Source organism: Spea bombifrons, chromosome 7, assembly GCF_027358695.1.
Source record: "Spea bombifrons isolate aSpeBom1 chromosome 7, aSpeBom1.2.pri, whole genome shotgun sequence".
In the NCBI taxonomy this organism is placed as follows: domain Eukaryota; kingdom Metazoa; phylum Chordata; class Amphibia; order Anura; family Pelobatidae; genus Spea; species Spea bombifrons.
Window position 1 is genome coordinate 40446035 of NC_071093.1, and position 16250 is coordinate 40462284.

The 16250-nt window shown below is 41.3% G+C and overlaps 1 protein-coding gene across 1 annotated transcript in view; it reads right to left on the minus strand.

Annotated features, from left to right (window-relative positions):
* The window catches only part of MAD1L1 (mitotic arrest deficient 1 like 1), a 229047-nt gene that overhangs the window by 43619 nt on the left and 169178 nt on the right, over positions 1-16250 (minus strand). Inside the window, exon 17 of the mRNA XM_053470470.1 lies at positions 15926-16116. Within this exon, the coding sequence (XP_053326445.1) occupies positions 15926-16116 (191 nt within the window). The remainder of the gene's footprint in view (positions 1-15925; positions 16117-16250) is intronic.

A 16250-nucleotide genomic window follows, 5' to 3' on the forward strand; every position in this document is an offset into this window, starting at 1 on the left:
ATATTATCGCTGCGATTCTCCTGCGCTTGTGCACACACGACGTACATGTGCTGTTTTTTTTAAGGTGCAGTTCCACTTACACAAAATATTAACTGCGCTCTCTAGTATGGTAAGCGAACGAAAGTTAGCAGATCTGTCATTTTATTCTTTCCTCTGAAGGTTTAACACAACACCAAGGATAACCCCCCGCCAGTTTTTAAGCCAGCAACCAATCAGTGCTAACTTTTGCATCACATGACAATTGTTTCCAGCAAAGATAAGGGCACATTTTATAAGATTAAAGAATCGTGTCTGGGAAGGTTAATTAACAGTACTAGGAATAATGTTACCGATGGTTTATTTAAGTGACAAAAGTGTTTAGCGAGTAGGTGGAACAGCATCTGGTGAAAACCGGGACAGTTGGGAGGTATCATCACATATATCACATGCAAGTTCACAAGCACCTGCTAAAACCCCCATATATTGCCACGGGAAATATTAAGACACCGTCGTCTAAATAATCAGATGAACACACGCGGGAATGAAGCGAGCTTGATGGTTTAACGTGAGACCATTGAACGGGGCGAAATAAAGCCGCCGTTCCCCGAGCCGTTAATAGAAGCTTTCATTGATCTCGGGAAGCAGCATAAACCGCCTACAATTACCAAATACCGTCACTGAAAACACGGGCCGCGTTACAGCAACGATCTGGAGGCTTGTAAAAGGCTTTTTGATGTCATTGTGTTGCAGTTCCTGCAGGACTTGATAAACCCGCATGCGGTTTGAGAAAAGCTTTCATGTGGATTCAATCCGTAAACGAACGGAAAGTTCTTAGAAGTCCTTTCAGAACCGAGTAATATTAATTATAATTAGCGCGCTCCTTTTTTGTCTATTTGTAAGCCATAGAATCAGAACGTCTGAAATCCAGCCGGATTTAGCGGTTACTTTGGAAAGGTGGATGGAAGGACTTATAAGGGGTCGTGGGAGGTTACATAGGAGCTGCGAATAAATCCTCCCCCCGTAAAAAATTAATTAAAATAATCAAATCAGCGGTAAAAAAAATTAAATCTTAATGTTATTATCACTTTAGCGGGCAGAGGCTCTCTTTGCTCCCCTGATGCCCCTCTTGCAGATGTTTGTTGGGTATGAGGGTATCAAAGGGTTCTACAGCCTTTCGAACATAAACAGCTATAAATAAGTAATGGCAAATCTCTTCAAACTAAGAAAACCCCTAAAAGTGTCCACCGTTGGTCATGGGTGGAGGAGAGGTGTTCGGGTGCCAGCCGGAGAATATTTTGGAGGTACCGGCAGTGACATATCCTGGAGTAGGCAGGTCCAGAGTATGGCGGATCACGCTTTTGGGGCGATGTGAACCTCCCTGGTGTCCTGGAGCCCAATTGGCCGGTTACGGGAAGATCTTTGAGACCAAAAGGCCTACTTAGACTATGGAGGCCGACTCAGCACAGCCTGGATATGATGTCCGATCGAGGAGGGTAAATATGTTCCTGGGTACATGACACACGTTATTGGGGACGGCATGCGGTTGCACGTAAGCCCACTTGGAAAATGTGACTTCAGTCTTTGGATGACTCTTCCAAAATCTAGATCAAAATAAATGAGAACCTTTAAATCCGTAAGAAATAAAATAATGGGATAATGGGGTATTATTGAGGTTGAGGTCTCACTTGTCACATCGTCAATTAACGTATCGAAAAGAAAAGAGATGGAAGAAAAAAAAATAACACACACCGCTGAGGGTTCAATCCACAGAAGGCCAGGAGAGCTTTCCTAGGAAATGATTGCGAGTCGTGTCAAGGACAGGTGAATTACGAGTTAATCTCCTGGCCGGAGTGGCCCAAGAGAGTTGTAAAGCAGCAAGCCGGTGTCAATGGGAGGAGAGACGGCACCGGGGCAGCGCTTCCAAATTAATACGGTTTTAATTCTATCCCCCAGTCACTCCAGACGTCAGGCTCTCTGTCACCTATTATTAAACTGTCAGGTCACGGCGGACGGACTCGGGGAGGAGGAGGAGAAAGAAGATCAGAAGTAGCTGAATACAAACTTCGAGCCCTCCGGATACAACCGTGATTTCACCACGCAACCATACGTGAAAAAGAGCAATTCTGGTAAAAGTGGAGCAGTCGCTATGGAAACCAATATAACCTCCCTGTGGATTGCACTTCTCTATCGTAAGAGCTAAGTAAACCTTACGCGAATTCTCGAACCATTTAAAAACGATTCCAAAATAGAACGCAAGGCAGAACTAAATCAATTCTTTCCTAAAAGTGTAAAAAAAGTTATTCTTTTCCTATTCCGCTTTAAATATCTCTAAAACATCCTTAAAATCTGCGTGCGTGTGCAATTAATTTAAAACTCATTCTTTTCCTGACATCTACAATCACAGATGGTGAAAAAGTGATTTACATTCATCTTATAAATACAATACCTCGCCATCATTTGGGAATAGTGACATGCATTATGAATACATTTACAATATGCTAAAATCTCCTTTTTCTGTTCTCCAGACTCTATTCCGCGCTTCCATATGGCAGATAAACATTAAAAAAATGTTTTGTTTTATTATGCATTTTCGCTCAATTTCTCCATCTTGTATTTTGATTTTTTTAGGTGATAATCCAGAATAAATATAATACACGTAATATATCGTCGCTTGCTTACAGCTGTTACGCAATCTGCACGTATATGCATTTGCCTTCTCATTTCAGATTCCCACGTATTGGGGTTTTACTGTAATATAGGGTGCGAATAACTAAACAGTGTAAATAAAAGTAAATAAAGTATATTTATATATATATATATATATATATATATATATATATTAATTCCTTCATATAGGTATTGTCCTCTGTACTCCACAACACTTGATACATGCTAAGATTATCCAAAAAACCAACAAAAAAAACAATGGCTGAGAGCAAACCAAAAGGAAAATGGGAAAAAAATGAAAAACACACAATAATAACGTAGGGAACAATGCAGTCATCCTTCCATTCAGATGACGTGGCACTATGTAAAGATAAACAGGGAGAAACCCAAGAAAAAAACGCTTAAAGGTACTCCAAATGAAAAGCAAATAAATAATCAGGCTTTGCGCACCGGGAATAAATATAAAGTGTTTTAATGCGTGATAAAGTGCCGGTATACACGCATATAGGTGGGCGAGTCTAAGGTGCGAAATGCGCTGGGAGCGCGAAGCCTGAATATTTCTTGTGGGGGCGCTGCGGGTCCCTGGGTGGACCCGTGGCTGAGCGGATGCCGCCGGGAAACAACAATACTAAAGTCAGGTAAGGGATAGGCGGGACAGAGACCCAAAATCAGGAGTGTCCCACCTAAATTGGGACAGTTGGGGGCATGCAGTATATATATATATATATATATATATATATATATATATATATATATATAGACACAGCAACATCTGCATTGGCATGGGGTTTGCCAACGACTCCTAAAAACAGAGCAAAAAGTAATTATCAAATAACGTATTTTGTAGAGACCTCCACAGCTTACCTAGAAGGAGCTAAATTGTTAAATATCTGACATTCTGGTTTCAAGTCCAGGTCACTGCGCCATACATAGTAGGTTTTCATATTCGCTGTAAAATATTTGTTTTAATGTAAAAACTCCTTCCTTCCTAGCTCTGCGTCTCTGTATCCCGTAAATTATTTATTTACTTGGAGCGTCGTTATGCCATTTCTTTAAAAAAAACTAAAATATTTAATTTCGACCAGTGTAACAACATTTCTCCATCTACTAAAAGTCTGTCCAAAAATCATTTGCTAACCTTTCCCTCTTTTCTGTAATGTTATTATTCGCGGCATTCATTATTAATAGCAGCTGGCAGTAAAAAATTGTGCTTTGGCTCTTGTAAAATTAATTCAATGATTAAAATTTAAGTCCCTTGGAGACGGAGGGAGCTCCAGCAATCTGTGGATGTCCTTATGGTTTGGGGGACTCTGGCGCGCCGACAGATCTTCGGCGGTAAGTCCCGTTGAAGACCATTTGAAGTCGCCTGTGAAGTCAGCGGACAGACTGCAGTTTAAAGAGACGTTTGAACTCGGTGCGGCCGGAACCTTGAAGAATCTCCCCTGCATCTGTTAACTAATTAGAGGATGCTTGTCTCGCATGAAGATACGCGGGGCTTCGTTATCCTCACGCCAACGGGAAAGTTTCATCCGGCTTAGATGTTTCCATTGGATTGCAGAACGCCAGCTTTTGGCGTCGTACCTTCTGGAGATCATTCCATCTTCTTCAGGCTATCGGGTAACTCGAGACCCTTAACCTGGGAAGTTGCCCCGGACGCCAAGTAGGGAAGTATGAAGCCTGGAGACTTTGCGGAGAATCTTAAGAGTTTCCAGGAATGGTTTTACCCGCTGACCTTTCTATATTATGATTTAATCTTAAAGATTCTGTAAGAACTCCAGAGATAGGGCACCCCAACAACTCAACGAACAATGCTGAAGGGCTTCATAACCCACGGGATTAGGGGTGCGCAAAGGGAAAATTACTTCCCCCGTTTACAACGAAATAGCACCTGCATTATCTTTGGGCAATTTATCTCTCCTCTTAACCCCTTCATATCCAGAAGATATGGTGTCATGATTTTTGCATCACATTAATCTCATCATAATGGCAGGGAACGTCAGGCGTGTTACCCGCTAACGGCCAGTTCCCGGTGTAGAGGGGTTTTAGTTTTAAACACAAAAAAAATACACTTAAAAAAACAATACATTTTCAACAGTTGTGAGTTGTGATCCTGACTCGTAAGGACTCAACTGAGCACCAAGTTGATGCAAGTAATTGCCACCTAGCAGGGTGATTTGCCAGCACTCAAAGCTCTTGTAGCTCATCCAAGTTGCACTCACGTGTCTTTTAAGAGAATCGCCGAGTTGCTGTATAGGCTGGATTTCGTACTTGAACTATATAAAATTGACTTTTTTTTAAGCAAATAGACCCAATAATGTTTACATGTAGCTAGCTGTGTCCAAAAACCACCTACGCATAATCTTAACATATAAACTTTAACAGATAATACAATAAACGGTCTTGTATTAAACACACCGTGGAAGATACAAATAAATATAAATGAATCCTGTAGACGTACATGCCGTTTCCCCCGAGCGAGCACATTTTCCGCCCCCACTATACGGGCAGACTTTACTACTCAGCTGTCATCGTGGTATGGAAAAACAGAGATCCTGTACACGGATTTGGCATACGAGATTCAAAATGACAGCTGTTTGCATGTGCCGGGCCATACCCTGCTTTAAGCAGTCCTCCCTTATTTGAAGTTTGTTCTTTCACTTCACTGGGTGGCATACGGTTGACTTTTAACATTTGAAAACATTCCAAAAAAAAATAAAAGTTTAAATATAAATTGAATTATTTTCTGTTGGTGAACGGCGGAGTATCGAAACGGAGGTTAAGGACAAACGAACCTAAGACAGGAAAGGATGGAAGGAACCTTTTTGTCCGAGGTGGCATTACCAGGGCTTTTAATGGAAGAGGGTGGTAAATAGATGGAACACTCTCCCAGCAGAAGTGGCAGAACTTAATAAACATGCATGGGATAGACGTCTCCTGAGTCCAACAACTGAATACGTTTTGAGCAACTAGAGACAGCTCATAACCCTAGACGGCTGATAAGCACCATTTGGCCGGTGTAATAAGGCTCTTGGGTTCGGCCGTTGGCAGTTCCTGGAAGTCCTGGCAGCTCACCAAAGACTCCCATTCTTAGCATCCTGGCCTTTCCTTGCGGAACTTGCCGGTTAAGCTTACATGATAAACAATTTAGACGTGAAAATGCATGCAGCCAATGGGAGATGGTCATTAGCTGCATAGTGTTCTAATTGGAACCCTGACATGCCAATCAAATTCTCCGAGCACCAATCATCCGCTCTTCTCTGCTCCAGTAACCAAAGTCACCAATCAAAAGAAAAAGGACTGACGGAGGAAGTTTATTTTGTGGCGGCTGTTGCCGTAGAAGCGCTGGGCAGCGGCTCGCAATGTTTGCTGTGTCAAGAGTGAATAATGATGATACTAAATGGATGAACTGACTGGAAGAAAATTGGGGTCAAGGATTATGGTGTGGCGTGTAACAACAAATAAGGCCGAGAGACGCGATAACACGTTCCGAGCTAATACTCAAATAGGTAGAGCGGACAGGCGGAGAGTGGAAAAAAATACCCTTCACAAAGCATTTTTCAATTTTACCACTTAAGCCGTGTCAGTCATAACTCTTGTAAACACCCAATAAACTCTTTGGATCTGACACAGCACTATTTCAGACCACAAGACTTAACTCGTTGGAAGAGTCTTTTCCCAAAATGTAATATTTCATTCATTTCTGTCTGATTTCTGCGCCGCCGCTCTTATGAGGACATAAACTACGTCTTTAGGGTTGAAAACCCCTATTTCACGGATCATTGAAGATATTTTGTGATTCTGGCTGTTCCGGGCTTCCTAAACAGAAGCACAATTGGTTCCCCCGCGTGACGGAATACCCGGCGTTCAAATGGCTTCTTCACTCAGTCCGAGGAAAGTCTCTCCGACGCCTTGTACGGTTGGGGTCTTTCTATACTTCATTATTTTGGTCTGTCTCAACCAATTAGAACCGTAGCACGAAAAGCTACTTTCCCTACCTCTAGAAAAATAAGCCACAGGCAGACATATCACAAAAGATAACAATACAAAAGCTATCAGCTTGTCCAACTCTTTCTTTTTACCGTCTTTCATTCCTTATCAGGTTCTACCAACAAAAATACGAGCTTATCGGGTGAGCCACGCATTCCCTATATTTGGATATCTCCATTAACGCGGATTGAGCGCTTCGGAAAGAGTAATCTAAACATCAACTGGACAGAGTCAACCTCCGTTCCGTGAGGAACATGTGAAGGGGACGGTATCGACTTGATGCCTCAACAAGACGAGCGCTTTGTTCCTGTTTATAAAGAAGCTATTGGCTAAAACGATGCTTAGGACTGGTGTGCGTAGAGCTCTCGTCTCCATCGCTGGTCCTTAAGCCATTCCTTGGTTCTTCACCTATGTGGAACCAAGGATGGGCCTCAAGGTCCAGAGGTGGAAACCACTGCTGAGAAGAACCAAGAGCGTTCTTTAACCCCTTAATGACAAAGCCCGTATATGTACGGGCTCAAAATGCATTGTTTTCAATGGGTTTAGGGACCGCCCACTGTCCTTAAGGGGTTAAAAAGTTCTTTGAGTATCTCGCACACATGTGAAAATACAATTACTGAAGGGCAGATCCCTTTTTGTAATGTTACTCCAGCCCATAATACATAAAGTGCTGGATATATGTCATTAAATGTTTACATTTCCTATTAGGGACTTTAAGAAAGTCTGCTCTCCTGGCTCTAGAGAAGTTAAATAATATAAAATAATTAATTATTGTGTCTTACGTAGAAATAACCACATGGAATACAACAGAAGGAACTGTGCACAAGATTATATTTCAGCAAAAGACGGCTTTCTGCTTAGATTTCAAGGGGACATAATTGGTTCTGTCGACATGCAGAGCACAATCAAATACATTTGTACCTGTCGGTGAGCCAATACCTTACATCAGCTCTTACAACCCCTTAGTAGAGATTGAAGACAGACTAGCGCCGAATAATGCAAAACAAACAATGGTGCCCTGCTTTTCTTATTTTACAGAAAGTGCCAATTACCGTCTTAAAAGCACCAATCCTTTTCCACAATTGATTGTGGCAACAACAATCAAACAGTAAAGTGCTTTACAAAAATAATAACAATAATAAAACATCTGCCTGTTGATGGCCCTTGTGCTTCACTTCGCAAATGATGGAATTAAAAGGGGGGGGGGGGTTTCAGGTGAACCCAAGGGCCCATGTCACCTAAACAGTAAGTAAGGTCACCTTGCAATAGGTAGTCTGGTGGATTTCAAGATCGTTAATCAACATGGCTTCATTTAAGGGGGTAATCGGTTTGTTCTACTGACGAAATTGCACAAAAATAGACTGTCAGTGTGTAGATGATGATTGAAGAGTTTAGAGGTCATAGGTTTTCCGATGTACGAGTCACATCTGGGCAGAAGGTGGGCAGAAGGTCCTACTGAGGTAGGAGACTGGAAGACATAAGCTTCTTAGAACGTATGGCTTTATTAAACAGTGAGTAAGTAAGTTGTCAAGGAGAGATTGAAGGGTAGGGACAGTCTAATGACATAAGAAAAGTATATTGGCTTTAGAGAGGTTTTAAAGATGATGGCGGGAAGAAGAAATCGTCTGCAGGATGCAGGCAGTCCATCAATTGTTAATGCAATCAATGCACCTAAAATAATGTTATATGTCAAATTCTGTAGATATGCCGCATTTTTTGAATTTTTTTCCGTGCTCTTAAATGTCATACGCAACTAAGAACTCGTTCGGCGTTTCATGTTAGAGAAAAAGGGATTTTGTATTAAAATCCCAAACATTTTAAATAATTCATTGAAGAGGTTCAAATACGAGGCTGCGTGTGTTCTGATGTTAGTTTAACAAACTAGGCGCACCAAAAAAAAACAATCCTGTGTGCCTTTATCGCTGTGTAAAGCGCTGGCTGGCTGGACACAGGCGAGGTTTGATTACTGTTAAAAGGCACTTTGCCAAAATCCCGCCAACTGCTCGTCTGATGATGAACGCACTGCTGCCTCATCTTTTATTTTTTGGCTAAAATCCTGGGAAGGAGGATCAAAGCAGCACACTGCCGCATTAAACAGGGACAGAGGGAACATACTACTAAAATAACAGTATGAAAAGTACATTGAAACAGGAATATAAGAACACGCACATAACATAGTCATGCAGCACCCCCCCACCCACTGCACTTTAATAAGGATAATGGATATAGCCATATTGGCCCAAGACAAGATTGAGATTATAGTCGAAGGTGACATCTTTTCTTGGACCATCATAGAAAGCAATTCGAGTCCCATAAGCTTTTAGGGTTTATTCATTAAAATGGGAGTTTGCAGGAGAACCGTGGTTTACGCTCCCTATATTCACTATGTATTATAAAGGGCCATCCCTTGCTAATTTCTCTGCTGGAAGGGCTGAGCTGGCCCTGCACGATGCATAGCGTAAACAGTGCGGCGATTTCATTGATTTAAATATGCTTAATGCAGGGCCATCCAAGTTTATTCTTTGAGCAGAGCCCACTGGGGTTGACCATTCATGATATAAAATGAAGTCACAGAGATGAAACTGCAGCTCTCCTGCCAACTCCCTGTTCAGTAAATAAACCCCAAGGACTGGCATTTTTTTCTTGGGGGTCATTTAAAGGATTGGAGTGGGGCTTTATTATTATTTTGTCACCTATTGATTGATCTCACTGTAACCAAGTAATTCATTTGAAAAAACTAATTAACGTGACTAATTTCTAGAAGGTATTTGTAGACAGGTATTCTGCTGTTTATATGAGCGTCGTGGCTTTTGGGGCTGTCCAGCACTGTGCGGCTATACCGATTTCTTGGATATTTAGGATTTCACACGCTTGCATTTACTGATAAGCCTCAAACATCTCACTACCAACCTGGAGCAGAGGCGTCATTTTATTTTTATACTGAAGTAACATTGCTACAAAGTGTCAGGGATCATGCGTTATCCTTTAATGTTTTTAAGGTTTTATCAATGGCTACGTGAATGCTTTAGGCATCCAGCCCCAAACCAAGCCAAATGAAGCTGTACTCGTTCACGCCGCAGTACGCTGGTTGAATTGCATGCTTATCAAGAGGAACTGACAGTTTGTTATGTGGACTTCTTTAATGCTTCCCATCATTCCAGGTTTTGGCCAGGGCTGGATTTACTTCAAGTTGCTCTTAAAAGCCTTTCTTCAGCCCTCATACGTACTTGAATGCATATAAAAGCTGAATGATACCTTACAATCGCCGTTATAAATCCAAATGCATTGAGGGATTTCTGCCCTGGAGCTTGTGTGTTTTCAGGAAGAACATGCCCCCCCCACCTACGTATAAAAATGTGTATTTTCTTACTAAATATTTAAATATGCATTTGTACGGTCATGAGACCTTATGGATGATGTGAGTGGGTCCCAAACGTTGGTGATGGATCTCACGCTTTCGTTGGTTCAACCAATTACCCTACCAAATTGATCTAGCCACAGAGCGCATTCACAAACGGTATTCCAGAGGGCACGCGAGAGGTTGTTTTTTTTTTTATGTTGATGGATCTGTTTTCACGTCTCAAACCAGCTTTGCTTTCAGGAGACTGCAGAGTGAAGCAAGTTCTATTATGCACTCCCTGGAAACAAGTCCCCATGCACAGCTCCCGAGGGGCTTGCAGAAAGCAGGGATGATTTAAGCACTAATTGAACCTGCCTTTCCAAGGAGCTGAAGTGCTCCCGCATGGACAGTTAATGTCACAGAGTTTTCTTGCATCTGGAGGCCAGGCGATACCACTCAGCCCTTCCGCGCGCCCTCTGGGACTTTACAGCTGGGGTCTGTGGTTAATCCGCACATATTTAACGAAGTCATTTTACACGTAGAGGGTCCACCAAGCAGCAGGTTGAGAATTAAGGATAGATAGGGGCTTCCACTATGTAACTCTGGCAACCGTGGGGGAAAATGACCGACCATCATTAAACATACATTCGGTAGCAAAGGCAGCTTGGTAAATGAAACTTCATAAAAAGGAACGCATTAAGTAGCATATCTACTGCAAAAGGCTAGATTCGAGCAGTGCTCTCTTTTTCTATCACTTTATAAATCCAATTTCCATTAACTATCTTCCATTTTCACATATCTTTCCATTTTTTTTTAATACAAGGAGCTAGACTCTAGGCACCGAATGCAGAATGAGCTCCTTAAAGAAGTCCTCTGAAACGGGTCCCTGCTACGGAACTTGAAGGTGTTGGAAGCTTAGATTGAACATTCTCAGCGTTCTCAGTAATATATCACGGTGTAGAAAGGAAATCACAGCGTACATTGTCTGCTTGTGTCACGGTAAAGATGCCCAGCTCACAATTACACATTTATCATAAAAAAACCAAGGCTTTGAGACACCTCCTGGCAGCTCTTAAGGATGGGGCAGAGGTCAAGCCATCCAGGAATCAAATTCTACACCACGCGGAAATTGGAGAAAATGTTGGGTTTATTCAGATATTAATGATAGTGATCTTTAAGAAGCTTCTTTATTTTGATTCGGAGAGAGGGAAGCAGATAAAAGCAGAGGTGGAAGAGGTGTATACAGCGAGGGAATTTCAACACAATGGGATAGGCATGAGTAAAACATTGCAACGGACCAGGAACGTGAGTCTCACATGGCCAACATCTTTATGACCTACAGGTTACATTTTTTTGCGAATTATATACACATTACTGCGGCTCTTAGGGCTGTAGAACCCTGTGATACCCTCATAGCCAGCAAACGTTCTGAACTTCTAAAAAGGAGGAACAGAGAGATCTGGGTTCAAAGGATGAACTGGCCCTCCTAAACTTGGGCATCTGGAGTTATGGACCTTCAGGATAAATGGACTGTATTAAGAGGATGTTGGCAACAGAATAGTTAATTAACCACTTGATGTCTGTTGACTTGGGTTTAAAATCCTAGTTAAACACCATGGGGGAAATACATGGACAAAGGGTCATGGACTCAAAAGCTATGCTCCTTCCCAGTGAAAATCCTTGGTAGACAATAAGTGTTGGTAAAGATTTAAGGTAATTTTATTGGTGACAAGTAGTCCTTGTGATCATCGGTCATCTTAAAGAATGTGGAAAGTAAAGTTCTACGAGAGAGCTCACGCTGTGTTTTTTTTTTTATATTCCGGGAACACTTTAAACTGTAAATACCATTTACACTCAGTAATTTCATTTAGATTTTATCACTGAACTTTAATGTTACGTTTCATTTTATTCCTTCTTACTGCACTCAGGGAAAATCGGAACGTATACTAAAAGCAATGTTATAAACGGCATGACTACAGAGTTTAGAATTAAGAGATTGAATAGTCTATGGTCATTGTGTTGGCTGCCATTCAAAACAAAATGTAATTAATAAATATGAACGTACTAACTGACCACTAAGAAAGTTATTAAGTACTTTGTCCCATTTCTGTGTGAAGAATAGTTGCCATTTGCACTGCAACAGTTAGTGGCAACACGCCATACCTGGGAATTAACCCCTTAAACCCCACCACTCTAACTCTCATGCACTGTATGATTTCCCGTGACATGCCTGGTACGTCATTTGTCGCAAAGGGGTTTTAGAAGCATTCTGTTAACCCCCCCCGCTGCTTCTACTGAAAGCAGGAAGCATTCATCAGTACTCCTCTTGCACATGCTCAGTAGCACTTCCATTGGCCGCTAAGCTCCAAGTAAAATCAATAGTACTAGCAGCAGCCAATCACATCTATGCTACACTAAAGTCTTGATAGCATATATGTGACTGGCCGCTGCTTACGTTACTTTAGAGGCAGTGCTACTAAATCCTCATTGTCTTTTAAACACACGGAGAGCTCCGAGGTATGTACTCTAATTGTCGGCTCAGCTGACACCTTAAGGATTTAGTGCTGGCCATCTTGAATTCATTACTTAATGTGACTATATCACCTTAAAACGGTTTTGAACTCTTTCTTTTAACACACCATTGGTTTCACGGCAATATTTTTGCAATAAATATTTGCACTTAGATTTTCTGCCATGAGGATATACCCCTATGATGAAACCGATTACTCTCATATTAAACCTGACCCGGAGTTCAACATTTTAGATTATCATGCGACAACCCACAGATCACAAAGTTCACCATGGTGATTGCTTTATGGTCAGGTGTAGTAAATCCTTGTAAGGTCCTTTCACCCCACAGACCTCCATTAATCAAATGCACCCCCCCCTAGCAAATAGATTCAAATGAAGCGATCTGAGATTTACAATCATACATTGAGATAATGAGACAACATGTCTGTGGCTCCTAAAATACTACTTCCGGCAACAAATGTGTTGGGTTACTTTATAACGATCTCTATGGATATATCCATTTCTTTTCTACAAAGAAAAAAGAATATTAGCTACGTTCTGCATAGACATGTCTAACTCTGCCCCAGGGGTAGTACAGACAGGGCTAGTGGTTTCTGCCGGAACAACGGGCAAAGGTACGGAGAACAAATGTAAAAGACAGAGGAACGATAAGAACATCATGAATCCAAATAAAAGTACAGAAAATGTTAAAAGCTGTATTAATAAAATAAATAAAAAATCCCTACCCTTTTAATGTCTTAGAGCTGTAAGTTATTTCCACCTATGTGTTAGGTGAAAAATAAATATATATATATATATATATATATATATATATATATATATATATATATAAAATTAAAACAATATATATATATATATATATAAAAAAAATAAAAACTATATATATATATATATATACACGTAGTTGGAAGGCTGAAATACTGTTTCAGGTTAAGATATTCTCCCATTTCTATTGTATATTTGGTGTTACTGTGGAAATTGGATGCAGAATATGTGTTTCCCTATGCAGGAGGGCTGCTCCCTGTCTTTATTAGACAAATTCTCTCTGCGCTTGTAAAGGGCAGATTTTGCTACTTTACGACTTATTCATTCCCTCCCCACTGTGCCAGGTTGAAAAGAACACTCATAAAAGCTCTAGAAAGCGATTTAGAATTTTGACAACATTCCCAATCTACCTGCGCAGATCGAAAGTTATTTAGAGGAGGGGGTAAGAGTCGGATAAAACCAGCTTTGTCGAACTTTGTCCAATATGTTGAAGATTTGGGGTCTCTTTGAAGATGGCACAAGCTGGTGGGAGTTCAGTAACGCGCACGGCTCTTCGTGTAACTGAGTCTTATTTTTAAGGCACAGAAGAGAAAGCAATCAGAACTATAGATTTTTGGCTCTGAATCGCGTCATTTGATCTTATGCAAGTTTCTTGAGGACGCACGGTTTACTGATTCGCGAAGCCAAAATACAGTTTTTGTGATTTTTTTTTGGCAGTAGCTGAATTAAGATCCATTAAAGTTGCGGCAATACACTCGAGCCGGATGGGGCTATGAGAGAACGTCAAAGGGCTTCAAGGCCACCGGGACTGAGGACATCTACACACTGTTTAACGTAATTATTAATTGTGCAAATAGCAGGAAAGGAAAATAAAAGGAAAAAAAGATACATTTCCAAGACCAACCAATTTTACGACATATAGAATGAAATCCACATGAAGAGTTGCCAAGGGCGGTGGTATATGGGGCAGAAGGGTCACAAGCTAGGCAGACTTAACAGATACATTGTAGCCGATTTTTACTTTTTGTTTAATGTAATCATCATTTTGACACCAGTAGAAGTATAGTAATTTCAGCCTTTTGGTATGAAACCGGTTAAACGTTACTCATTGGCACTAAAGAGGTAAAGCCAGCTGGTGAGGATCCCACATCGGACAAACTGTAAGTTAATAGATGGCAGAACTGCATGTCTCTTTCTTGTGTTTCAGCCATCGATAGGGACACGTTAGGAGTTCAAAGCTCCTCTACGGCTCCTGTGTCAGAAAGCGACACCGCGGAAGAGGATCCACGAAGATGTGGTGACCGTGCACCGGGAACATCGTTTACAACGTTCACCGGATGAAATATAAATGAACTCCGGCTGCTCCCCTTTCAGGAGCTGGTCGCGGTGACATCCTCTCCTATATCCACTTTCTAAAATATTGCTCTCCCCTTGGATACTATGCCAGGTTAAGGCTTATAGGAGTCATTCAAAAATACATCCCTTTTAGGTTTCTGCTTGTGCAAAACATGATGTTTCCTGAAGAGCTCTTATTTATTCCGTTAAGGTTTCTTCAGACATCAGCAAGAGGTCTATTTGTGCGCAGCAGGGGTCACAATCCGCTGGTGGTAAATGATGGGGTATTTAAAGCGTACGGACCATGTTTCCCTGAGCGTGTTAGATGTGAGCTTCAGGAAATCAAACCGGGCAAACTGCGGGCTTGTTGTGCTCTGACCCTGATACATAGGTCTGACCCGAACGTAATGCGAGCGTCTCGAGCCGGCAATAGACGTAACCGCAGCTATGATTTAACATTCTCAATACTCGCAAACACTTGATTTCCTATCCCAAAAGCTAATAGCACAAACAGTGTCATTTGCACAAAGTAATCGTGCATGTGGATTATTCTACACCGGTAAAACAGACTCTATTAAACGTGGGTGGCAAACATTTCATAGTAAAGCCCCCAGAGGGAAGCGGTTCTGACCTCCACGACAAGACGGAATTGGCTGAAAAATAAAGAACCGGTTAACATGTCGTCTTCTAACTTGTATACCATAAAACATTGATTTCTTACTAATGGGGACGCCAAATAAAAATAAAATGTGCTTTTATGCTATAAAACAGATCATTAACATTTTAGGAGGCACACATAAAACCAAATGGGTGAAATTTTGTGAGAATCCCAGTTTTTAGGGTTAGTGCGACCATGGAATAAAACAAAAAGGGTCCTCTACATAATGTGGACATAGGGTTCAACCTATAAAGCAGCATTCTTATATGGCGCTACAGTCACAGAATTACATCCTGGGGACACTCCTTGGTCCAATTATGGTCAGTATAGAGATGGGTTAAAATGTTAAAATGTAAGATCTTGGAATCTTCGATAGGAAAGTCATGAACACTTCAGCTAGTTTAGTGAAGTTGAAGTTTGGTCCTCAACCCAGCCTACACCATTTATGCTTGACCACAAAGCACTGGACACACAAGCAAGCCAATTATACATCAAATGGACACAAGGCAAAGAGTCTTCGACAAATGTCAGAACGCAAATCTTTTCTCTTGGCGTGGTTCTCAAATTTGCCCTCGTGGACAAATAACACAGCTGGGTACTGGTACTGGAAGACCAATGGGAACCATTGAATAAATAAGTTAATAACAGTAACGTTTACGTACCTTGAAGAGCAGGTTATCGTCTTTGTGCTCCGCATACATGGAGGTTAGGCGATACTGGTTCTCGGTGGTGATATCGATGCGGTACCCCGTTAACATGTAGCAAACTGTTCGGAACTCGTGGATCTTTGTCTGGAACACTTCACGGAGTCGTTGGTTCTTCAGTTCTGCACTCTCCACCTGCTTCTTCAACTCTGGGATCGGAAAGAGAAAACATAATATTGAAATAAGGACATTTTTGCCAACTAATGTATAAGATAAAATAATATGGTGCATGCATTAAACTGACGATCCAAAGCTGGATTCTGCTCCTCATCTGAGGTTTCAG